Source organism: Triplophysa dalaica, chromosome 3 (genome assembly GCF_015846415.1).
Source record: "Triplophysa dalaica isolate WHDGS20190420 chromosome 3, ASM1584641v1, whole genome shotgun sequence".
Classification (NCBI taxonomy): Eukaryota; Metazoa; Chordata; class Actinopteri; order Cypriniformes; family Nemacheilidae; genus Triplophysa; species Triplophysa dalaica.
In genome coordinates this window covers 26784552-26810582 of record NC_079544.1, presented here as the reverse complement: position 1 = coordinate 26810582, position 26031 = coordinate 26784552, and the positions used below count along the sequence as shown (strand labels likewise).

Here is a 26031-nt window from a genome sequence, read left to right as displayed (position 1 = left end):
TTCTTCATTGTGCTTCAACGGCAGTTTGCGTCCACAACGATGCACTGCTGCCTTCTTTCGGATTTATTTGCTTCCTGCAATGTCCGTTACGTCTCATTCCCATCATCCGTGCTATTTCTGTAAAGTTAATCCTACATTTCCTAATTCTTTTATCATCTTTCTTATCTCTGCACATTCTCTATAGTTTCTTATACTGACAGTAGTCCCACTACGCTTCATATGAAGCAAAGTTTACTACTTTAATTTGGCCTACTGTGTCCCATTACATTTCTTCTGTTCCCTTCACAGTGTTAACTCATTATGAATGCTATTAAATCACCTCCTTTTACCTCGCTATCCAAGTGCACTTGTAATTATTAATGCAAGTTCAAATACGATTTATCACAACAAAAAAACTAAAGCACTTGTGTCAGAAAAATGTCCACTAGAAAAATAAATACAATTCCAAGATACACTTAAAAAATATGTGTGGACCAAAAAAATCAATCTATGTTTTGTGATGTTGTGCTTCCAAAACACGGGGAGACATCTGTTACTATTTGGGCTGATGCGTCGATGCATCATCTGAAACATTTGAAGACACAGGCACGGTTTTGAGTTTAACATCCTCAATTTCAACAAGCACCGTATAGACCTCTTCGCAAGTTGGAAACAGTGGTCCAGTATAACGTCTGGCCACAGTTTTTTATTTGTTGTAATCTTAGTAGGTCGTAATCTTACATATGTTTATTTATTTATTTATATATAATGTATAACATATATATAACATATATAATGAAATCTTAAAGATATTCGTTAAGCATTTGGTTAATGTTCTGCTGGTTTTATTTTGATCAAACATCTGTGTAGTGTTAAAGGGATAGCCTACTTCCACCCTAAATTAAAATCATACACCCTCAGACTGTTCCAAACCTATTTTGGTTACTGACATTTTTCCAAATATCCTCATTTGTGTTCAGCAGAACAAAGAAATGTATACAGGTTTGGAACAGTCTGAGGTGCAATGATATTCTTATTTTGGGGTAAACTATCAACTTAAACCAGCTTTGATGTCCTCCAAAGTAGTCTAAAGAGTACTTTCTCTTAGACTGTGAGGTCCCAATGTTACTTGTAACGCTGTTTAAACAGATTGTGTCTGAGATCCTGGAGTTCTCTTTCTCCTCCCTCAACAAATCATCGAAGGAAACTTTCAGTGTCCATACCAGAAGTCATTACAAATAAGCACATTGTGAAGTAGCTGTCTTGTTAGTTTACAGGACAAAGTCAGGTTAGGTCAAGGATAATTTTGTCTTTAGTGAGGGAGATTTTTAGCACAAACCGTGGTCCTAGATTAAAATCTAAATGTCTTAGAGCAGCTGGGTCTCAAACAATGATCCAACCTGAAGATTTTACCTCAAACCTCAAATCCACTACAACTCAAGCAGCAAATCAAGGTGTTCAGTGTTGCTTGAGCAGTTTCGAGATAACAAGCTTCAAAGTTTTTGCATTGTTCAACGTGAAGAACAAATGGCATACAGTGTAAATAAGTTGTCACAGAATTAGAATATGTGAATAACTCAATTTTGACGAAAATTCCGGAACCTTTTTATTCTAAGGCGAAAAACAGCAGACAGGTGTTGGAACTGCAGTCTGCATGACAACAGATCTCCAGGAGCAGGGTTGGAGATCATAGTTTAGGGCAAATTACATCTAAATATATATTGAGGACTTAAGATGAAGCAAAATCGATCATTCATGGCAAGCAAATAAAATTTATATAACTACAAGTTGTAAAAAAGGGAGGTTTTCGCGATCAATGCCTAAATTCAAATTAGTTTGGTCAAATTCACCAAAAAATTACAGCAGCGCGAAATTTGTTCTTTATTTTCCTTGTGAAAATAAATCTGCTGGCCAAGGGACTTTTATTTTGCACAATGACGCCATTGTGGAGCTGTGACGTTATAAGACTGTGCCGCAGCTCCACAGAAAGGTCTGTGAATTTGAATCACTCGGCGTTTACAACAACCAAGCAAGATAAACAACAAAAGCAAACGTTCAACGGCGCTTCGAATTGTTTTCTAACAACAGTACAGTTATTGAGGTATTTTAAGGCCGAACATTTCAAACAAATAAAATTGTTTGTCATAATCTTCTCGCAAGATTAAAACAGGTTATTTTCTAAAGACAAACCACACCCAGTGAGCACACAGGTGCGTTGATTTCTGATTCTATTAAACAACTCTTTAAAACGAAGATCTCTGTGTCAGTCTCGTGAAGATGGAGATTGAGGACTTGAGTGATCCAGAACCACGCAGCGTCACTAATGAAAGTATTGACGAAGATGATGATGAAGGAGGAGGTTGGTGTGTCTTAAATTCTTCACTATAGAGAAACATTTCAAAACTTTACCATGTACGTGCTTGTAGAAACATGATGAAATACCACTACAGTCAAAGTAGTGAAATAACTTTGTGAACAAAACAGGATAAAATACCGAAAAGTATATACAGTTGTGCTCAAAATGATTCATACATACACCCTACGTAACTTAAATATGACCAAAAAGACTATGCAAATAAATCTGCTTCATTAATGGAATAGTTTATCTTCAAATTGAAATTTCTGTCATCATTTACTTTCCCTGTTGTAATTTTAAACCTGTGTTTTCTTCTGCAAAGCACAAAAGAGGAAAAATGTTGGTAACCAGAAACCGCTGGTCCCTATTGACATCTATTGTATGGACAGAAAACTAATGCAGGTCAATGGGGACCAATGGTTTTCTTTTCCAAACATTCTTCTGAATATCTTCTTTTGTGTTCTGCAGAAGAAATAAAGCCACACAGGTTTAAAATGACAAGAGGGTGTTTCAAAAATGATCGTTTAAACCATTTGATCTTTGATTTTAAAAATTTTTTTGAATGTTTTATCAGAGAATAAGAATTTTAAATTGTATACATTGCTGTGTTATTAATGTTTTGGGCCTCATTCTCTGCTCGAGATTCTGGATATCTTGTTTAGATAGATGCCATCATAACTTGACTGTTGCAAAATTCCGGGAATTTTCAAGGCTGGACACTTTCCATGGGAATTAACGAGAAAATATGGGAATTAACGGGAATAAACAGGAAGTTTACAAAATTGTACGTTATATACAGCAAACTTAAATGTATTTTAATAAAAGTCTTGCAGATTGATATTGGTTTAAACAACCAGATTTAATGCAATTTCAGTTGAATTTCTACCCTGCACTATTATCAATCACATCCCCACTGCTGAAAGCAGGGCTATTGAGACCACACACCCTACATTCGCTGTCCATTCTACCATAACATAACACAGTGGTTCTCAACTCCAGTCCTCAGGCCCCCCCTGACAGAATACTTTGGATGTCTCCGTATTGAACACCTGAAGAAGTTAATGAGATAATGAAGTGATGATTGAGTCATTAATGATGAACAGGTGATGTTAACAAACACAATCCCTAGAATAAAAACCATAATAGTGTTGAGCTTTCTTTAACTTGTGGCTCTTACCCTTGATTTATTATGTAAAAAAATTTGCTAGCTGAAATAGTTTGTTTCTGAAGCATATTTATAAGAGCCTGACAAAAGACAAAATTATTTCGTCCTGGTATTGGTTATAGCTGTGACAATGTTGGTTGATTTTTGGTGTGTCACGATATTTGTCAGACTTAAATCCCCCTTATTTGTAGCTGTCTTATAACAATTTAAGAAGGTTACATTCCGACAATTTTGTCTTTTGTATGGCTGTTCAGAAACACACTATAACAGCTGATATAAAAAATAATTCAAGGGAAAGAGCCCCACTAAAGGAAACATTATTATGGTTTTTGAACTTACTTATGATGTTTTCTTCAGCGATTAACATCACCTGTTCATCATTATTGATCAATCATCACTTCATTATCTCATTAACTTGTTCAGGTGTTCAATAGGGAGACATCCAAAGTATTCTGTCAGGGGGGGCCTGAGGACTGGAGTTGAGAACCACTGATAGATACTTTCTTGAATCCTGTACACAAAATAATGTAAACAATGTCGATAAATAATACACAAATTTATGTTTAAAACTTGTGCTGTTAGCTATTGTGCAAATTATACCATTGTAAAAACAAATACACTTACTGAGCAGATATTTAGGTGAGATAATAAAAACTGTCCACAACAAACAATCCCTTAGTCACCTGGGTGGGAAATCCCCATCTTCCAGACTTTGACTACCACAGGAATATTGAAGCCACAGTTCTACATTTGATTTGGAAGATTACATCCATTCAAATACATTTTTATATTACTTTGTTAAATATATTTTACCTGTGGTATTAAAGTTAAACTAGCAAATACCAAATCAGATATGCTAAATGTAAGATAGCATTATTTCATTTACAGTTTATGAGGCTAGCTAACACAAGCTGTTATGCTCTTTCTTCTACTTTCTGATAGCAAGTTTTCTGTCATCAAATACAGTAGGCTACTGGTCAGAAGTTTGGACACACATTACTGTTCTAAATGATTTTGAAAGAAGTCTCATCAAGTATTCATCAAGCCTGCTCAAAAATACAGAACAAACGGTAATATTGTAAAACATAATATTTTTCTATTTTAATCATTTAAAATATATTGTATTCCTGTTATCCAAAGGTGAATATTCCATACCCATTACGCCAGTCTTCAGTGACGCATGATGCTGAATTCATCAATTTTCTGCTGCTTAATATTTTTTTACAATGTTTGATCACTTTTTCTTTGAATAATAAAAAGTATTTACTATTACTGTTTGTATTTTTAAACAAAAAAAATGCAGGCTTGAATTGTAATGTATCCAAACTTTTGATCAGTATCTTATTTACTAGGGTATAGTTTGTTTTTCAAGTATTTATTTGTCTAACCTATGTCTATTCATTTGCATGAATTGTAAAATATTCATTGCTATTAAAATATGTTTACCACAACAAAATATTGCAGTTTTTATGTTTACCACAACAAATATTTAAAGTTTTTCAGAAATAAATTTCTACTTCATAATTTAATCAGTGAAAAATGGAAATCTGTATTATCTTGCATGCATGTCAGATTATGACCAAACAAAATGTTTATTTTTTATTTCACATGATAGTATAAATATTATTTCAAAAAACAATCCCCATAAATTCCTGGTAAATTTCAAATTTGGAATATTTCCAAAATGCCCCAGATGATCTTCCTGCCCCTTTGAAACCCTAAACATGACTGTCCCTGATAGGAGTCACATAATGGGCCATGTTGGGATCTTCCAACAGGAAGGAAAAAAACAAACTTCAAAACAAAATGGGTCCTGGAGCACAAGACCTGAATCTTATAGAAAATGTGTAAGGATAACTGAAGAGGAGAAGCACCAACATGAAAGGTCTTGATAAGGAATTCTGTATAAAGGTCTTTGATCTCTTGTCAGGTGTTCTCTAAACTCATTATGCATTACAGGTAAACACTCAGAGCGGTTTATCTTGGCAAATCGAAGGTTGCAAAACGTATTAAATAAAAGGGTATGATTAATCATGAGCGATGTGTATTACAAAAAAAACATTTACTTCCTAATGAGGTTCCCCCATTTAAAATTCTTATTCTCTTATGAAAGGTTATATTTTTGTTAATCTTTTTAAAGTAATAGATCAACAGGCTAAATGAGCAGATTTATTTTCTTTGGTCACATTTACCTATGGTAGGAATAATTTTGAGCAAGCACAACTGTAGATTCATTTGAGGTATTATAAGATTGGGTACTAGCAACTCTTTACCAGATCTGGTAGCGTAGAGGGCTTTAGCATTGAAAATCACGAGAGGATTCATATCTCATTTCTGTTGTTTTTCCTCTTGTTTTCAATTTTTTCTCTAATGAAAGATGAAACCTTTTTATTGTCACTTTATCTTGCTTGATCATGTAATATGTTTTTTTTTTTTTTAGAGGTGATGCAGGTCAATGAAAGTGAATATTTGAATGTAGTGGAGCAGTATCAGGAACAGCAGGATTTCATAAGTGGAGATGAATCTCTAAGTTCCTCAGACACGGAAAATAATTCTTCACAAGATGACATACAAGCTAACACATTGTTCATCTGTCCCGAGTGTGGAAAGAGTTTCACGCGTAAAGGACACCTGAAGATTCACATGGTTACTCACACCGGTGAGAGGCCTTACACATGTCCTGAGTGTGGAAGCAGTTTCACGTGTAAAGCGAGCCTTAAGGATCACTGTAAAATTCACTCTGGAGAGAAACCTTTCACATGCCCTCAGTGCGAGTCCAGTTTTGCTCGTCAAGAAGACCTTAAGAGGCACATAAGGATTCATACTGGCGAAAAGCCTTTCACCTGCCCTCAGTGCGAAAAGAGTTTCACATGTTCAGGAGACCTGAAGAGGCATTTAAGAACCCACAATGGAGAGAAGCCTTTTCCCTGCCCTGATTGCGGAAAGAGCTTCGCACAAAAAGAAGGCCTCAAGGAACATGAAAAAATTCACACCGGAGAGAAGCTTTCTGCATGCATGTTGTGTGGAAAGAGTTTCACACATCCAAGAAGCCTTAAAAGGCACATGAAAATCCATTCTGGAGAGAAATTGCATCAGTGTCAAGAGTGTGGCAAGAGATTTGCTGAGGCAGGCAATCTGAAAACCCATCTGCTCTCTCACTCAGGAGAGAGACCCTTCCACTGCGATCAGTGCGATAAAAAGTTCTTTTTGGCCGTACACCTTAAGACGCACATGAGGATTCATGAAGACGAGAGGCGTTACGTGTGTTCTTTCTGTGGAAAGAGTTTCTTATGGCTGCACGGTTTTAAAGACCATCTAAAAACACATATTGGCGACAAGTCTTATGAGTGCTTGGAGTGCGGGAGCACATTTGCTAGAGCTGCTGAATTGAAAGTGCACGAGAGAATCCATACCGGCGAAAAACCCTACAAGTGTTCACAATGTGAGAAGTGTTTCACTCAGTCAGGAGCCCTGAAGGTACACGAGAGAGTTCATACTGGAGAGAAGCCGTACCTATGCCCATCATGCGGAAAGACTTTCAGCCGATATGGTAATTTGGGAAAACATTTAAAAACGGCTTGTCCAAAATCGTCACAGTAAACTAAGTTCACCCAAGTTCAGCCTACCCACAATCTTGTAGTAGTAAGAGCGCGAGCACATATGGTGCGGGTATCATACTAGATCTGGTTTGTGTATTATTATCATTCCTCTCTGGACTAAATTGCATTTTTTGAGGGCCTAAATGTGCTTAAAACCTCGAGAAGTTTTCTATGCAGGTCTTTGCCATTTACAGGCTTTGTATTTTTATGAACTCTTTCATGAGATCATCATCATATTTGGTCAGTCTCACCTAAAGGCCTTTGAAATGTTATGTTGCAAGGCATTCAAGGTTTCTATGAACAATGTGTCTGTGGAAGCCTGACCAATTTTGATGTTGTAACGTGCAATGTCCAATCATTCTGCCCCATATCTTTGATAAAAGTCCTGGGCTGAATACATCTACATGCCAGTATTCAGTGTCACACCCTACTGCTCACAGTAACTGACATGTGATATACATTGAGTGGCAACTTTAGATTTTAAATTTGAGAAGTTCTTTTTCAGGGGCTTAAGATACTCCAAAGCATGAAAGCATCTCCATCTACCCATGCTACTGACGGCTTTAATTGTAAATAAATCACATTACTTGTGTGTTGTAGCATTTGTCAAACAGTGTCTGAGAACTGAGGAGAACTGGCCTTCCTGGTTGAGTCTGTTTTTCGGTGTTGGTTCTTCTTCACTGTTCCTTTTGGATTGTTCACTATCAAGGGTTGATTTATAATGTTGCGTTTAATATGATGCTCTTTTTTAATCTGAGACACGTTTCTCAGTTAATGTACATGTTAACTATATTTTATGGTATTTTTGCAAATCCTTGTGTGTATTGTTACTTTGTGTTTTTATATAAATTCCTCTTTCTAGGCTATTCCCATAAAGCTGAAATGCCGTGTCTGGTTATTATGATTATCTATTAACTAACTCTAGCAAGTCTCATTGTCTCTGTAAATGATTTACTGTTATCATACATTATCTTCTCATGAAGCATTTTTTATGCAGTAGATAAGAGCGATTAGATGAAATACTATTTCCATTTCTTGAAATGCTTCAAATTTGAGACTGATTATAATCAAACATATATTATTTTTCTTGATTAACACACATGCTAAATAACACTATAAATGTAATAGTTTGGTTAAAACCTACAGTTCCTTTCAGTTAGTTTTGTCAATGTACATCTTACTTAAAAAATCTAATAATGACATGTATTTTATGTTTTACAGAATTTCCTTTTTTTTACTTTTGTTACTATCTGTTAGGGATTTTTACAATATTAGATATTAGAATTTCACAATAATAAAACTATCAAAATATCTAATAATATCAGTCAAATTCTTTATTATTATTATTTTTGCCAATACATTACAGTCAAAATACAAGTGTAAGGAGACCGAGAGAGCGAGACAGGGGGGCTATTGGTAATTATTGGTCATCGATGCAAAATTATGTATAACATTATCATATGTGAAAAGCATTAACACAATATCAATGATCATGGTTTTTAATATCAGGGTTCTTCAGTATATTGTGACACTGGTACTATCTGTATCAATATGTATTTGCTGTAAATCTGCTTTGCAACAGCTCAGATTTTTTTTAATCACTTGAGAAATTAATATGAAAACAACTTTAAAACAGTTTCAACATACGCCTTTTAAAACCTGTCGAAGTATAAATTCACTTGTCAAAATATATGTGGTGGTTGTCTGCACATCTTGTATATTATATGTGATTGTGTTTGACTTACTTTAGTACATCATTAAACAATAAATGACAAAAAGACATTGTAGACTCATTGTAGATTTCCTTACATGGTTGCTGAAATTTTCCTGGATATTTTATTTTCCAATATCATTCTCCCCTGTCCTTTTCTATCTTTATATCTCCTCTTATTCTGTTAAATAATGGCAAAAACCCTTAAAATATAACGTGGATAGTGTTTATTTTTCCTACTATAGCACTACATGGGAGATGAGGTTTGTTTGCTTACTGACATTCTTCCAAATAGCTTCCTTTGTGTTCAGCAGAAAAATCAATTGATACAGATCTGGAACAATCTGAGGGTGAGTGAATGATGACATAATTTGTGTGGGTATTTAGACAAAGCCTATAGCCTACTGTTTTGCGATCGCGACTTTTGCCTCTGTATCGCCTTTCCGTTTGAATTTGCAGGTCATTTGACATGTTATCTATCTTATTCTATGATGCATTTTTACGTTGTTTCTATACAGTTTTTCCTTACGTCTGTATAATAAATATATTATATATAATATTATTATTATTAACAATAAAAGTTATGGATTGCAGCTTTAAAAAAATACTATCAATTAGTTCAGCATGTAGCAGGGGCCTAGACTCAACAGAAATAATAAATAGAGAAGTTCATTAGAATAAAATAAGAAAATAATTTTTCGGACAAGGGTCAAAAGAATTTATAATGCCTCATAACATTCATATGAATACAAGATTATCACTGTAGTGTGTCATATAAATCATTAACGAAATGTTATGTGTTATAGCCTATTTAGAAACTAAATCCAGCTGTATTTTAAGTTTTTGACGAGGCTTTCAGATTTTGTACCAACCTGCGACATACGTGCACACGTAACAGAGACGTCATAACATCTGCGCCGTGGCTGCATGAGGAAAGATTTGTGATTATATGCTTTTTGGAACTGTAACGTTAGGAATGTAAAACGACATTCAAGAGTGGGTGAATGTAAAAGTGTTTAAATAACTTGGTCATGTTACAGAATTGGTTGAACGTGAGTTATCTAAAATGAATGCAGATTATGTTTGAAGTCTCTCGATTGATTGGCATATTCTCTAAATAAAGCATTCTGACACATGTGGGATATACTTTTCAGTTATTATTAAACCCGAACATAACCCGTTTAGAAACAGACTGGAACGACGCCCGCTTTAGCATTTATGATGGAGTCAGTTAAAGAGGAGAGGGAAGACATGAGTTATTTGAGGCAAAGAAAAATGATAAATACTGAAGACACTGAGGAACAAAAAGGTTGGTGCCCATTCTTCATTCTCAAAATTGAACCCAGCATGAACGTTGTAAACCCGTTTATATGTAAGTAAAATGTTGTGATAACGTTTGCATACAGAATGTAAAGTAACATACATTATGCATTCCCTATTTTTAATTTTAAAAGGACAAAGTGTGGTGTGCATTATTTTCTAAGAATTCAACGGAAATGAGTCAATTATTCCGCTTATACCACGGTTACCGGGTTGTTCTGATGTTTGCTGTGAAGACATTTTTAAGATATTTTCCAGAAATGCGCTAATTCCTAACAGGACGACAATTTAATTGGACGCATTTCTTAGGCGTCTTATCTCAAGCAGTTGCTTTAGCATTTCTACCTCCCAACCAGGACGCTTCACTTTCAGGACCGCATTTCTTGGTTATGCATTTCTAGGATCCCATGTTTTTAGTGACAACAGAAGTGCACATGCGTGTTTGGACGACAATAGAGTGTGAGTATCAAATGTGAATCTCGTTTAACATGAAAAACAATTGTGAACATTTTAATTGGAACGTTAATGTCGCAGAAGTGAGTTGATCGTGAGTTGCGTCTTGAATGCATTAATTAGCAACAATACAGTATAAGCTTCTTATGCTGTAAAATGAGTTGTGTGTATATTTGTTTAACAAAACTCGCAAGCTTACTTTGCGTTCACATCGCAAGCGACAAACACCGTGTCTACACCGGGCGCGACACGATAAAAGACATTTGAAACACATTATAAGCCATTATAATTTCAAATATTGTCCAAACTGGATGCGGCGTGGCGAGACGCAACATACCTATTAAGAACAAGCAGGTTGTCACCTGTCGTGTTCGGTGTATACATGGTGTATAAGTCCCTATAGGTGTCGCTATTCGTTAGAAGGCATTCCTAGCTTTGGTTGCTCTAGTAATATTTATAAACAAACACTTCCTGACGTCACAAAGTGTGGACTCGAAGGAGGTCCACAAGACCGGAGTGCGCCATTTGGGACTGGGACAAAGTTGACCAAATCTCTACTTTGTCGCGTTGCTGGAGACGCCCACCTCCTGTGGCCAACGGTCACTGTCGCTCGTGTCGCCGAAGTCGCCAGCTCTCCATTGAAATGAAGGACATCGCCTTGCTTTGTCGCTGGGGGTGTGAACGCACAGTTATGTTGATTTAGTGTCTATGGGATGATTATTAATCCTAGGTTTAGCCAGCACAATAAACTGTAGCACTTTGTTGTTAAACCTTGTTAATTACTCATTGTTTTTCCATTTTAAGTCATTTACATTAATCTTAACATTTTAATAGTCATTTCTTCATTTAGAAATTATATTTTCATAAAATTGATAGTTACATTTGACATCATAATGCACATGCTAGATTTTGTCATGTACTGTGTTGTCTATATGAAGTGATTTCAAGGACAGAGCTCAGTGCAGACAGTGATATGACAAAAGATTAATAAATAAATTGGTCAAGTAGGCTACTAGGATTTGGCCTTAGTGGTCACTAAGATCTTTTAAAAAATGAAATGTAAATTAGATAGCTGAACATGTTTAACTGAATGTTCATTATTTCATTCACTTCTCTCTCTTTCTCTCTAGGCTTTTTTTATCTCTCTTGATGAAGACGTCATCAATTAAATTGTTGAATTTAATGAAGTTGGTCATTAATGATGTGGTGCATGAATGTGGTTCATTTAAAAAAAAAGGTTCTGTGTGTTCAACTGTTAATTTGTCAAATATATACAATCTTAAATGCACCCGAGTCATCCTTGTGTCTTCACTCTGTACTTGAAATGTGGTTAATCTAGTGACTGAAAAGGCTATATCATGATTTATTGTTTATTTTACTTGATGTGTTATTATATTATGCTAGTTAGTCACAATCATTTCTCAACATTAAGCTGTTAGCAGTAAGGTTTAATTGCAAGAAATAAAGTAGTAATTGTGTGTATTAAACATAAAAAATCTTCCAAGTAGTTAGAATGGGTGGAAATATTGTCTTATCCACTTTTTTCGGTCCTCATAAACGTGGCTCCTTTGGACTACGGTTCTCTGAACTCCGATTCGGTTGGTGGTGCTGTTAAAAAATGGGTCCTAGAAGTGCAGTCTTAGAATTGCGGCATCCGATGTTGCAGTTGGATGATATTGGTCGCTTGAGCCTGTATGCAGTTATCAGAGAGTGAGCGAGCGAGAGGAAGACAGACAGCACAGCATACATGATCATGTGTTTGCTTCATTTAGACAGAATAACCGCGTATCGTTATGTGCTTTCGTCGTATTTAACAACCTGGTCATATCAGAAAAGTATTATGAGTGAAAACATGACTCTGTGTTTTCTGTGCCAGCTGCGGTTCTCACAGTGCCATAGAAAGGTTCCGTGTATTTAAAAGCAGTTTATCTCTTCAAAGGATGTATTTTCTTACTTTAAAGGAGCAGTATGTAACATTGACACCTAGCGGTTGAGCTTGGTATCGCAGTCCAAATTAAAAATAGTGGCGAAGGTTTTTCCCCACCCCTCCTCAGACTCGACACTAAAGGGAGTTGCCAGACACTTACACTGTGTCTACACCGGACGCTACTGCCATGACAACCTGCTTGTTCTCAATTGCGCCGCATCCGGTGTGGACACATTTTACAATTATATTGGGTTCTAATGCGTTTCTAATGTCTTTTTTCGCGTTATGTCGCGCCGGTCGCGTCCGGGTTAGACACTGTGTTACAGGAGTGTAAAGCATCAACTCTAAAACTGTAAGTTCATCTGATTATTTATTCACTTGTAGTGTTTTTTTTTGCTTGAAAATATAACTTAATCAGCAGCTCGTTTCAGTGGTTGCGTCCTCCGGAGGTCCCATTTAGGGGAGAAATTGCTGTCTTGTTTAAATAACCATAATACAATTGTATATTACTCCTCGTAACTTGTAAATAATATCATAATTCTTTCTAAGTTTGCAACGTCATAGAATCTGCTCTGACCCAGACCGTTTGTTTGCTGGAATATGCTGTGATTGTCGCTGGCAACAAAGCTGTCGAAATTCATTAGTAATATTAAATCATCAGCGGGCGGGGTCACACAGACCCAAACAAAAACAGACACATGGCTAACACACTGGGTTAGAGATCACAAACCAAAACTGGACCAATCAGCTCTGAGAAAAGTGACGTATATCTGACGCAGTGAAGCCACTCCCTCTCACTCCAAATAAAAAAAGAAAATTAAGGGAAAAGAAGTTAGAGGGAAAAACATGGCGGCAGAAAGCGCTTTAGAGCGAGGCACAGTTTCCTCACTGCATACAGTGGATTTAGTTATATGCAGATAAATAGATAAATTTAAGTAAAAACGAACAAATGAATCAGTAAAGGAATGAATGAAACAACAGAAATATATATGTGGCGAGGCGCAGGTCCAGGATCAGCGTCGCCTGGGAAACGGCCCGGTAGCTGACGCTGATTGCGTCCACCTGACGCTGATTAGCTGCCGGGCATATAAGCTGCGGGTTCCCAACACTCGGGGTTCTGGTTCCAAAACGCCTAACGCGGTGTCTTCTCTTCCCCCGAGTGAGTGAGAGCGAGTGAGGAAGAGACTGTATGAAGGAAGCACGGAGGACGAGAACGGATCGGCAGATGGCAGCTTACGGGCACCCCAGATATCGTCAATATATATTAAGTATTGTTTACATTATAATAAATTCCCCACTGGGGTTGCTCGAACCAGCGCTGTGTGAGTGTCGTGTCTCTTACCCCCGTCACACTGGTGGAGAATGCGGGCGTGGAAGAAAGAGACCGACTCGTGCAAGGGTCTTGCCTACCGTGTTTCCTGAGCCCCGGAGAAGGACGGATATGCTCTCTCTCGCCGTGGTCCAGGAGGGAGAAACCCGAGGACAAGAGGGAGAGAGATCGACGGCCCCGAAAATAGGGACGATCCCAGCCCCCAGAGTCCGCTACCCAGCCGCCCGACCGAGCAATCCAGCTGCCGGAGAGGGCTGTAAAGCCAACCGAGTGCGCGGCCCAGACGCCAGAGAGCGTGGCCCAGCTGCCAAGGAGTTCGGCTCAGCCGCCGGAGAATGCTGCCTAGCCGACAGAGGTCGCTACCCAGCCGTCCGAGAGTGTGGCCTAGAAGGGAGTCCCACGCATGGAGTTGCCAACGATCCCGTCCATCTTCCAGCCTGTCAGTCCGTCTTCCAGTCAGGCGACATTTCCCCTCCCACCCCTATCGTTTTCCCGAGCTGTCCGGGAACCAGGTCGACGCTTGGGGGGGGGAATGTGGCGAGGCGCAGGTCCAGGATCAGCGTCGCCTGGGAAACGGCCCGGTAGCTGACGCTGATTGCGTCCACCTGACGCTGATTAGCTGCCGGGCATATAAGCTGCGGGTTCCCAACACTCGGGGTTCTGGTTCCAAAACGCCTAACGCGGTGTCTTCTCTTCCCCCGAGTGAGAGCGAGTGAGGAAGAGACTGTATGAAGGAAGCACGGAGGACGAGAACGGATCGGCAGATGGCAGCTTACGGGCACCCCAGATATCGTCAATATATATTAAGTATTGTTTACATTATAATAAATTCCCCACTGGGGTTGCTCGAACCAGCGCTGTGTGAGTGTCGTGTCTCTTACCCCCGTCACAATATAAAAAAATCTTGTCACAATTATCTGTTCTCTAGTGATATGTGTGGTCATGGTGTAGGACACCTGTAGGGCCTAGACTCTCGTGTCAAAGTCAAACAGATCGCCGGTTTGAACCACTGCAGGTTTAAATTAATTGTGTATTACCTTTATCTCTATATTTCTGCATTTATTCCTTTTTTTATTCATCCAATTAATTTTGATACAGTTTATTAATTTATTTCTCATCCTCCATAGAAAACTACCATTGGTAAGAAAATGTTATGGAAAGAATATGCTCTGATGTAACACAAGGCAACGATGGCTGATGTTATTGATGCAAGGATGGATGATATATTTTGTTATATCTAATTCACTGTATAGTTTGAATAAAAATGCATGGGGAAATGACAAAATCCTAAACTGCTCTCCTGAAAGTACATTCCTATGATTTAATGCAACCTCATGCTACTGCTGACCTTGATCTAACCAAGGTTGTGTCTGTCTTGTTTTGCCATTCAAAACCTACTCTGCAACTCGTGGTTATGAATTGAATATACTCAGATGCAAACGAAAACGATTTCTTTTAAATTTTCTGTAAAGCCGTTCAATACTAAATGTGCGTTCACACCGGTGCCGTCGAGAGCACTAAAGTTGCCGGAAGTCATTTACAAGAGCGATTTTTGACGCTCTAGACGACGGCGGTCTGAACGTGCAGTAAGTGTGAAATCGCGATGCAAATGTACAGTTAGAATTGTTAGCATTCACTTTGTTACAGCAGCTGTTCGCAACATAAAAGAAAAAAAGGAAAATATATATGTCGCTGAAATCACACCTGTTCCACACAAGCCTGACTGTGAACTTTTTCACAATCTTGCTCTGTTTATGTATAAACAAAACTTCTAAATCTTCTATGTTGTTTGTTTTTCCCTTGTTTAGTTCTTGTGCACTTGTAGGTTTAGTAAACTGGACTTATTGTTAGCTCTTTGACAAAATGTTAAATGCGCTCTCATTGCAAGTCACTTTTGCAGGTAAATGAATAATAAAAAATGCAAATTATATTCAACAATATCGTTTATTATCAACATTTTAGTAGCACAACACAGAGATAATGTAACCAAACAAATTGCCATGGAACTTATTTAAAGGTTGTAAAAACTAGCTTGAGTTGGCATGTTCTTCCATTGTCAGACTCGGTATGGGTTTTCTTCTATGTTCTTCCCTCACAGGGGAAAGACATGCACTAGTACTGTAGAGCATTGAAGATGCTAAAATTGCCCTTCCCCCAACTTGTGTAGAGGAACCGGTTCTGGTCACGAATGCAGCCACTACAGCTGAATGGTGTCAAACAAAGACAAACAATACATCATTGAGTACTATGACAACTCTTTGTATCTTGACAGGGCCAAAGTTAACATTTGAAGAGGTACAAAGAATACAAAAAGCCCCTGGTGCATTTAAATTCAACAATGAGATATAAATACAACTACACAGGGCTGCAGAGATGACAGGGATTGACGTAGCCAAAACCCGTAGCAGCACTTCTGGTTCCACCATCCTAAAGTAATGAAAGTCAATGTTTTTTTTGGAATGGGGTTTCAGTAAAATGCTTGAACTTAGGACTACAGTTAGCACCATTTGAAACTTGTTTTTTTTAATCTACAACAGGCTCTAAAATGTATGGGCCCAGTTTCAAAAATATGGTTTAGTTTAAGACAGGACTTTGCTGTAGTTGAATTAAGATATGTATGTCACACAATCATTTTAGTCTGGTACTAGCCTTAAAGGTGGGGTGGTTGATTGGGAAAGGTGCTGATTTTAGCCTGCTAGCCCTGAAATTATTATCCCACCCTCTATGCGATTTGCCATACAAAGCCATGTCTCCTCCAAACACATGAACGTATTTCGTAAATTCACGTCACGAATAACAAACTAAATCCATTACATTCTTCTTGAAGCATGTACATATCTCTCCAAAAGAAAGATAGCAAACATGGGATCGTCTTTCATACCCTTTGCCTGCAGGAAAGGTTCTCAGGAAAGTTTGATTGTTGCTGATTGTCCACCATTCTCCCTACATTGACACAGCGGACATGAGTGTGCCGATGACCTATAAAGACTGAGTGAACAGAGTGCGCAGTGGTATTGGAAAATACGTTGGCTGAAAATGTGCAGATGACCAGTCATAGCGTTCGGCCAGAATGTTTTGATTGGGCGAACATTTTTTGGTCCTACGCCTTTCACAGATGACATATTATTATACAAATATTTTTTGACAACTAAACTTCTTGATTGCTATCAGGATGTAGAGAGATTTCCAACCAACAAACCGACAAAATATGTTTCTGAACAGGATCACCCACCCTCTCTTTAAGCATTGTCTGTGAAACCAGGCCTTAAAACGCGTGTTCATTTGTGGAGATTTATCTTGACAAAACATGTATCCACAAGTCTCATACACCTTTGTTAAACATACAGCCTGTTTTTTTGTAATGAGCCAAAAGCCCTTGGAAAAATAATACTATTGACACTTTGTCAAGGGAACCAGTTGCCCTGCAAAAATGTACGTCATACCTGCAGCAGTTTTTTATTGAGCAGATCGTATGAAGTGCTATTGTTACTTGAAAATTCTGTGATTATTTACACGCCCTCTTGTCATTTTAAACCTGTATGACTGTCTTTCTTCTGCAGAACACAAAAAGATTTAAGATTTGAATATATTCTGAAGAACGTAACAGAAAACCATTTGTCCCCATTGACTTGCTCTGGTTTTGTGACCATACAATAGACGTCAATGGGGACCAACGGTTTTACCAACATATCAAAATATCTACTTTTGTGTTTTCCGAAATAAAGAAAATCACACTGGTTTAAAATGACAACAGGGTGAGCAAATAATGAATAATATGATCATTTTTATTTTGAAGTTGAACTGTTCCTTAAGCTTATCCATGAATGATTTTGAAGATAGCACAGCATAATTAACATTTGTGTTATTACAAAAGAAGTGGTGATGTTACACACAAGCCCTGAGAATGGACCGCGATGATTGTGTTGATATTTTGTCAACACTTCCTGCATAAAAAAGATCCAGCACTCCTGCTTCTTTCTCTCCGAGGTCATAGGTTTTAACAAATTCTATTTCAAATTGTAAACCGTAATAAAATATTTGACATTTAAAAATTACCGGCATCTAGCGTTGTGGTTGTGAATTGCAACTAACTGCACCACTTCCTTTCAAAGCACTACTGTGGCTGACATAGATGTAGTCACGTCTTCGCTTCTATGGTATTGAAGGCCGTTTTGGCAAATATTTCTTTAGATGTAACGTGTTCAGACAATTTAACGCGTGAAAGACGTATTTTCTTGTACAGACTTTAGACACGTGGACGCGTAATTGGGTGTACACGCGTAAACCCAAGACTTCCGTTGTCAAAATAAAAGTCACATCAAGTAACGTAGCCCATACCATTTTTATTTTAGCAAGGCTTTCCTTGTTAACTCTTCATGATTATTTATATGAAGGATTTGCTCTTAATGCCCGTTTCAATTATACTACGTTGCTTTATAACATGATAATAATTTTTAATACATTTTGATATTCAGAAAAATCCGTTAAAAATATAGCATATATGACACACTATTATTATAATGAATTTGAAAATCTGGAAGACACAATAGGCACATAAAGTAAATTAAAAAGAAAAGACTATAAATTGGTTTAAATAATTTTATTGAATTAGGACTTTGTGAATGCTGGTGTGTTATATTTTTATGAATTGAAATAAGCTTTATGTATCGGATTCCATTAAAGAGATGACACAAGAGATAGAGACGAGCAAAAAACCAAAACAAAATGTATAAGTTTGCTAGAACAGAACAGGCACTAAATGAAAATATATATCAGAGTTAGGCTCTGCACAGCCAAATCAAACACATGCTTAGAATGAGAGACAGGTAGAGAATCAAAACAGCAGAACAATCAACTTAGGAAGCTATGATTAGAGAAAGGCTGAAACATCCCCAAATACACAGAGTAACCACACAACCCATTGAAACTAATATAGTCGCCACACTCTTGTCCCCTTATTGTTATTTATGACATTATTTATAGTTCTGTATTTTATGTGATGATTATGCTACCCAAGCATTATGCAGTAGAAACTTATATTTGTAGTTTAACTGTTTAAGCACATTTATATATTTGTACGGTTTATACAATACCTAATATGCATAATGTGTTATTTAACATTTCTTTATAATACGGAGGCTGTAATGTTCAGCGATATAGAGCCCAGAGACAACTTTCCTAAATATAAATCTACAACAAAACATCTGACGCTTAATACCATCATTAAAAGTTTTTATTCTTGAACAGTGGACTTACTTAGAAGTAAATATAGCCCCAATTGTTTTCTCTTACATTACTACACACCTTAAAAAGCAAAATCTCTCATTTTGGGGGTGTTACAGTATGGGTGACTCCCAATGCCAACAATTCTCTTTCTCCACAACCCTGTTCCCTGTTGAAAAAACAGCATAGGCTGGTTAGGTTTTGAAGCATGGAGGATGAAATGATTCCATCTCATTTGTGGATAAAATAACAGTACAATACATAACATTAGAATTAAATGATCACAATGAAACATTAACATTGAAACATTATGGCAGATATTATTTTACTCAATTATAAAGTAGCTAAATTATAATAAAACTGGCCTCAACTGCTTACTATCACTATATACATTAATATAAGCTACTATAGTAAACACTTGAGTGCATTAAAGTATTTTGTATGTGTTCTAGTGAACGTTTTAAAGAATGTGTCTGCAGTTTTAAAGCCATAATTCCTCTTCCTCTTGTATATTGAAATACGATCTTCCTTGTCTATGTCATTATGATGTGTATTTAGATAGTGCTTACCTATACGGGAAAATGAATGACATGGGACCACGTGCAATGTCACGTATGAATGACACGTGGTTACGTAAATGATGACATCACGACTATATGTTTAATCAATTTTATGCAAACTTTCCCGTTTTGGGACTCACAATTGGCTTAAACAAAGACTTCTGTACACAAAATCACGTCTTTAGGTGCAATAACGCGTTCACGTGTTATATCGTATATACACGTTACATCTAAATAAATATTTGCCAAAACTCCCTGCCATACTATGGTGCCAGAAATAACGTATTTTCGAAAGGCACTCTCCAGAGCAGTTTGTCTGTTTAAAATCAATAAAATTCCCACGTTTGTACTGATGGTGCAAGTAGCCTCAAGTTGACTCGTTGCATGTTGCTCTCCTTTAAGTGCGACATTTACGTATGCGTCAGAACGTGGCCTATGCAGAGATGCGACCGCGTACCTCCCAAAATACGTAACAGTGCGTCAAAGTGACTCAGACAGACCGCAAGCGCTGGGATTGGTCTGCTTGAGAAACTCTGCGATAACGAAGGCTTCACTCATTCACATTTCCAAATGAATTATCTAAATAAATTACATGTTTTTTCTGTATTTAAGCTGCAAATGTGACTGTTTACATGCCGCTATCACCGTAAAATGCTTCTCAGACAGCGTACAAAACGATCCGCTTCCTTGATTACACAAGGAACACGCCTGTGGACACTAAAAATGTATGATGCTGCTGCAAATCCCTAAACTAATCAAACAGCTATTTTAACTATAAAAATAATACTAATAAAATGTTGTATTTGCAACAATAATATGCGTGACAGTGCTGTGTACTGTCTCACTGCGTCACTGCCGTTGCTGCACAATGCGTGTCGGGAAATATATTTTTATTTAGATACATGGTGTGGCTGCTGTATTTTGTAGTTTATTTTGATGCACTTAAATTTAGGGTATTTGATGTACCTTTGGCAAAGTTGTTAATTCGTCTTGTGACGAAATGGTTCTGAATAAAATATGCTTTCTGTGATTATTCTGTGATATGATTATTTATCAAATAAATTAAATTGGAAGACAAATTTCTCACTGTTGAGCACTGCATTGTTATTTTTTGTAATTGCATCTGGTGTTATTTTTTATTTCATCTTTGCTTCAATTGATTTGGATCATTTTCATGTTTTATTTTAGACTTGATGAAGGTGCAGGGGAACAGTGAGCAGCCAGATCAAGCGGAGAAGAAACAACTGTATAAGAAACGCCATCTTTTCCTGACTGAAGAAAAATCATTAACCTGTTCACAAACACCGACAACAACAGAAAGCAATCCATTCTGCTGCCCACAGTGCGGAAAGAGTTTTACACGTAAAGGACACCTCGCAATCCACATTGCAGTTCACACTGGGGAGAAGCCTTACACATGCCCTCAGTGCGGAAAGAGTTTCACGTGTAAAGGAAGCCTTAAGGAACACTTTAGGATTCACACAGGCGAGAGGCCTTTTTCTTGCCCTCAGTGTGCAAAGAGTTTCACAAATTCAGGAGGCCTAAAGAGACATCTAAGAATTCACACGGCAGAGAGGCCTTTTACCTGCCCTCAGTGCGAAAAGAGCTTCCCTAATCCAGGAGAGCTTAAGAGACACGTAAGCATTCACTCTGGAGAGAAGCCGTTCACCTGCACTCAGTGTGGAAAGAGTTACAAGCAAAAAGAAGGCCTTAGAGAACACACAAAAATTCATACTGGAGAGAGGCCTTTTGCGTGCATGTTATGTGGAAAAAGTTTCACTCAACACAGCACCCTAAAGGTTCATATGAAAATCCATTCTGGAGAGAAATCGCATCAGTGCTCTGAATGTGGCAGGAGATTCACAGAGGCGTGCAATCTGAAAACCCATCTGCTCTCTCACTCAGGAGAGAGACCCTTCCACTGCGATCAGTGCGATAAAAAGTTCTTTTTGGCCGTACACCTTAAGACGCACATGAGGATTCATGAAGACGAGAGGCGTTACGTGTGTTCTTTCTGTGGAAAGAGTTTCTTATGGCTGCACGGTTTTAAAGACCATCTAAAAACACATATTGGCGACAAGTCTTATGAGTGCTTGGAGTGCGGGAAAGCCTTCGCTAGACCTGCTGAATTGAAAGTGCACGAGAGGATCCATACCGGAGAAAAACCCTACAAGTGTTCACAATGTGAGAAGTGTTTCACTCAGTCATCGGGCTTGAAAGTACACGAGAGAGTTCATACTGGAGAGAAGCCGTACCTCTGCCCATCATGCGGAAAGACTTTCAGCCGATATGGTAGTCTAGGGAAACATTTAAAAAAGGCTTGTCCAAAAATAGCACAGTAAGCACTTTTTTTGATCACTTTAATGGCCCAATGAACACATATTGTATGAAAAGAAAGAACAAATGCACAATATCTATATATATATATATATTGGGGATGTAACAATATAAAAATCTCACTGTGCAAGAGTGCATTTATTGCAAATAATTCAAATGATGACTTGGAAACCTGCCATAAGCATCCTCTTTTCTTCATCCTCTGAACATAACTGTTGCTAAGAGGTATGAGTTATAGTATGAGATGGGTCAAATGACCTAAAAATCCCTCTTATAAAAGAAAATAATTGCACGAGATGGTAATTGCCAAAGGTTACATCCATCATTTTTTCTAACATTCTCTATGTTAGGCCAGGAACACCTTTTGTTTGATACAATCATGTGACCTCGATTATATTGAGACAATTTTGCTATTGCGATAACACGATATCGATAATATTGTTACATACTTAATATAATATGTATATATATTGTATATAAATGCTTGTTTTCTGTATAGCTGCTTTGCAATAATGCAAATTTTCAAAAAGGCAAAGTCATAAATTTAGGTCCATAAATATTTGCACAGAGGCACATTTGTTTATTATTGTAGCTGTTTCACTAAATGTATTTGATTGATTCTACTGTAAGTGTGGTGTTTGCATTTGGAAGCTATTGCTGTAAACCCACATCATGCGGGGCAGGGAGAGCTCCATGCAAGTGATACACACCATAGCAAATCTATCAGACATATAGACCTAGATCTAGATCTAACATTAAAACATTAACACTCCTCATACATTTACTATTGGTTAGTGTAAACAGTTTTAAGTATTTAATATTTTCAGGAGGTCGTGTTGTTTCTTAGGTATTTTTCAAGGCTGTCATTTGAGATTTTAAAGCAATTCACCAGTGATGATTTAAACTCTTTAATTCAGTTTAAAATTAGTTATAGTTTTTGGGGTGTCTTATTTTATCAAGAACTAAGCCAACATGAAAAAAACTACAATCGACAGCCATATTTCAATGGTTAGTTTTCCTCTTGTTCTTTGTGAGGCTAATATATAGTATATTTTTGCATTATTAAGTCACTCTAGAACAAAACACTTGATGACATTAAATACATTTTATTATTTAAGTGTAATCCTCATTTTATGTGTCCTTTGTATATAGCCCGAACATGTTCTCTGTTCTTTGATGGCGTTGTGGACCAATGTAAAAACTTCTTCATACAGTTTCTTGTTATTTCTTTGGACATCAAGTCTTTGAAGTGTGTGTGAAACCATGATTCAAGGCTTTAATTGTTTTTCTCTCCTACAGGGCTTTTTAACATCACGTGTCGCCCCGACATTGAGATACAACCCTGCTCACTATCATTGACACCGTTAGTAAATAGGAGCAAGGAAGGCAGTGAAAATAAATCTGCATTATTTCTCCTTTTGATCTTTTATTAAAACAATCTACAAAATTCCAACATTTCATTGAAGGAAAACAATTTGAAGTGGGGGAATATCACATTGAGAAAAAAAAAATTCTTCCATATATGTTGCCCACAATAATTGTCACCCTTGTATTTAATTCACCCCGCAACCTTAATTTATAAGAAAATCAGCTCTGAGGGTTTTCTTTTCAGTCTGATGAGGTTTGAGAATCCATTGAGACTCGTCTGAGTCCATTCCTCCATAAATCATTTCTCCAGATCCTTTAAACATTAGTGCTCCCTCTTCTTCAGTTCATCCCACTCATTTTCTATAGGGTTCAGGTCAGAGAACTGGGATGGCTACGGCAGGATCTTGATTTTGTGTTCAGTGACCCCTTTATTATGTTGATTTTGAACCAATGTGCTGATGGAAGATCACACCACGACCCATTAGAATATTTCTAGCAGAGCAAGTCAGGTTTTGATGTATTTACTTGTTGGTATTTGATATAAAACCTGATGACATGTATCTGAACAAAATGTCCAGGACCTCTGGTATAAAAATAGGTTCACAACAATGAACATCTGGTGACATATTTAACTGTGACATTTACTGGTGACATTTATATCTGTTTTGTTGCACAATCATAGAGTCTTTCAGTTTATAGGAGACCATATAAAACATTAAAACGACACAAGACTGTCACCTGCGCATGCGCGTGAATACAATAAATGACATTACAACTATTTTGTATGTATCAATGTTGTCAAGATGATATTTTATTTTTATTTCTCTTAATACATTTGCACGCATGCCCCCCAAATATCTAAATGTATGCGGCGCCGCAAGTACCGACAGGTGGATGACATCACTTACCGCGAGAGTGATTCAACAGTCGGCTCTCGACTCTCTCTCGCGGTAATGTGACGTCATCCACATGTCAGTTCTTGCAGCGCCGCTTGAAGTCGAGCACACCTTGTAAACTAGCGGTTCACTTATATCACGTGACGTGCTTGTTGCGTTAACTTTATTATACGTGCATACGCAACACGTGCTGACGGTGTCTCAATTTTGAGACGGGTAAGTTAAGTCCTTCATTCATAACTACGTTTCACATTTTTATTATTGATTATCTTATAGTTGAGTTCACTTTTACCTCTGATGGGAGTAATTAAACAGCGTTAAAGTTATATGCTGTAGCTCATGAAACCGCAGACATGCATCGGAGACACTTAACCAGATTTCTTTATTACAGACGCTTAAATCATCATTATGGTGAGTGTCGTGCAATGCTTCATGTCCAAACTGCTTTCGCCCCTGTGGCGTCGAGCGCAGGAGAATGAAGATGTGCACAAAGACGACGGGCTTTACTTTGCGGGTCAGTGAGAGATATATACATTTCCCTTTTTAATGTGTGTTACAGGCTGTCTTTGGACATTTTCCAAGCGGAAGTGAGCATCCCTATGCTTTGCTCCCTTCTAATGGCTGAGGCCCTGAAGTGAGCTCTGTGAAGGGTGTAGGCAGATGTGCCGCTTGATTGAAAGCAACCTGTAGCAAAAAAAGCGTAACGGCTAATGCTAACACACCTTGGCTTCTGCGCAACGAAGGGAAGGACATCATAGGTGTTTTAATTTACAAAAAGTATTTAAGTTTTTCAATATTTTAATGGACGCTGTAAGCATTACGTTCTCTCCAAATGGAAGTATGACAGACCCTTCCATCTCTGCCAAATCCTCATCTCCCAATTATCTTAAATGCCACATCGATAATCATTTTCAATAACACCAATAAGCATCATTTTACATATTGTTTTAAATAAGATGCCAAACAATACAATTTGAACGGTTTATTACAATAAGGAAAATTAAGCAGAACATATATGTACGTATAAAGAGAACTGTATACAGTACTATTCATTTCCAGCATTGTATTATCTAACTCTCAGACACAGTTCTTTTCCTATTCTTAAAGTGCCACTTACAAGCGCCATGTTTTCCTCTCAGCAAAGTCATTGATCAGGACTTTCAAATCAAGTTGTCTGGCTTAATCATGTTTGAGCATCTGAGGTAGTGCTTCACCAAGTTGAGCTTACTAAAATGTCTCTCTCTCCACTTGCAGGAGTCCCAGGCAAAGTAAAAAATTTGCAAAAGGCATTTCACACTTCACTGAAAATAATCTGGAGCTGCATATTATAGATTTGATTTAGAAGCTCAAAAGGGGACAACTCCATAGGGAAAGTAGCTGACTATACAGAATTTAGATGTCTCATTTCATTAACCAACTCTGGTGTAAGGCCACTGTGGTATTTTTTTTGAATCAATGAGTCCATGACACAAAACAGAGATAGTATCTTCGCTCATACACCCTATTTGCTGGACACTTGCAAAGTCCTTGACTGTAGATGCTGTCTTAAAGGTCTCCTCAGATGAGCACTTTCAACAAGTTGGTATGATTTATTAGGATTTTCTGAAATGTCTGGAACATATTTGCTTAAAAAACTCAATGGCTGTGTAAACGAAACCCTTCTTGCATCGTCAAAAACAGCTCTGCTCACAGCAACCCGTTTTGGTGCACGTCTCTTTAAATGATAATGAGTTGCAGCGAACCCCACCCCTCTTCAGTCCGGCTTGTCAACACTTGCGTAGATCTGCCATGGCAGTGGTTTAGCTAA

The 26031-nt window shown here is 37.5% G+C and overlaps 3 protein-coding genes across 4 annotated transcripts in view; all 3 read left to right on the top strand.

The window, feature by feature from the left end:
• The first annotated feature begins 1969 nt into the window (after positions 1-1969).
• On the top strand, positions 1970-8850 carry LOC130418227 (gastrula zinc finger protein XlCGF52.1-like). Its single transcript, XM_056744247.1, has 3 exons — positions 1970-2080; positions 2247-2338; positions 5941-8850. Exons 2-3 carry the CDS (start codon positions 2257-2259, stop codon positions 7098-7100), a joined length of 1242 nt encoding a protein of 413 aa, XP_056600225.1. The 5' UTR covers positions 1970-2080; positions 2247-2256; the 3' UTR covers positions 7101-8850.
• Positions 8851-9736: 886 nt separating this feature from the next.
• LOC130418221 (gastrula zinc finger protein XlCGF52.1-like) lies at positions 9737-24117 on the top strand. Its single transcript, XM_056744235.1, has 4 exons — positions 9737-9862; positions 9965-10119; positions 20812-21961; positions 23260-24117. Exons 2-4 carry the CDS (start codon positions 10029-10031, stop codon positions 23267-23269), a joined length of 1251 nt encoding a protein of 416 aa, XP_056600213.1. The 5' UTR covers positions 9737-9862; positions 9965-10028; the 3' UTR covers positions 23270-24117.
• Positions 24118-24300: 183 nt separating this feature from the next.
• The window catches only part of mov10l1 (Mov10 like RISC complex RNA helicase 1), a 65769-nt gene continuing 64038 nt past the window's right edge, over positions 24301-26031 (top strand). For both annotated transcript variants that reach the window (XM_056744227.1, XM_056744226.1), the window contains exons 1-2: positions 24301-24440; positions 24616-24738. In XM_056744227.1, coding sequence (XP_056600205.1) covers positions 24633-24738 — 106 coding nt within the window. In that variant the 5' untranslated portion in view covers positions 24301-24440; positions 24616-24632. The remainder of the gene's footprint in view (positions 24441-24615; positions 24739-26031) is intronic.

Coding starts and splice junctions, on each gene's coding strand:
- LOC130418227 (XM_056744247.1), top strand. CDS start 2,257: ATGGAGATTGAGGACTTGAGTGATCCAGAACCACGCAGCGTCACTAAT. Junction 2,339..5,940: donor AGATGATGATGAAGGAGGAG/GTTGGTGTGTCT, acceptor TTTTTTTTTTAG/AGGTGATGCAGGTCAATGAA.
- LOC130418221 (XM_056744235.1), top strand. CDS start 10,029: ATGATGGAGTCAGTTAAAGAGGAGAGGGAAGACATGAGTTATTTGAGG. Junction 10,120..20,811: donor AGACACTGAGGAACAAAAAG/GTTGGTGCCCAT, acceptor GTTTTATTTTAG/ACTTGATGAAGGTGCAGGGG.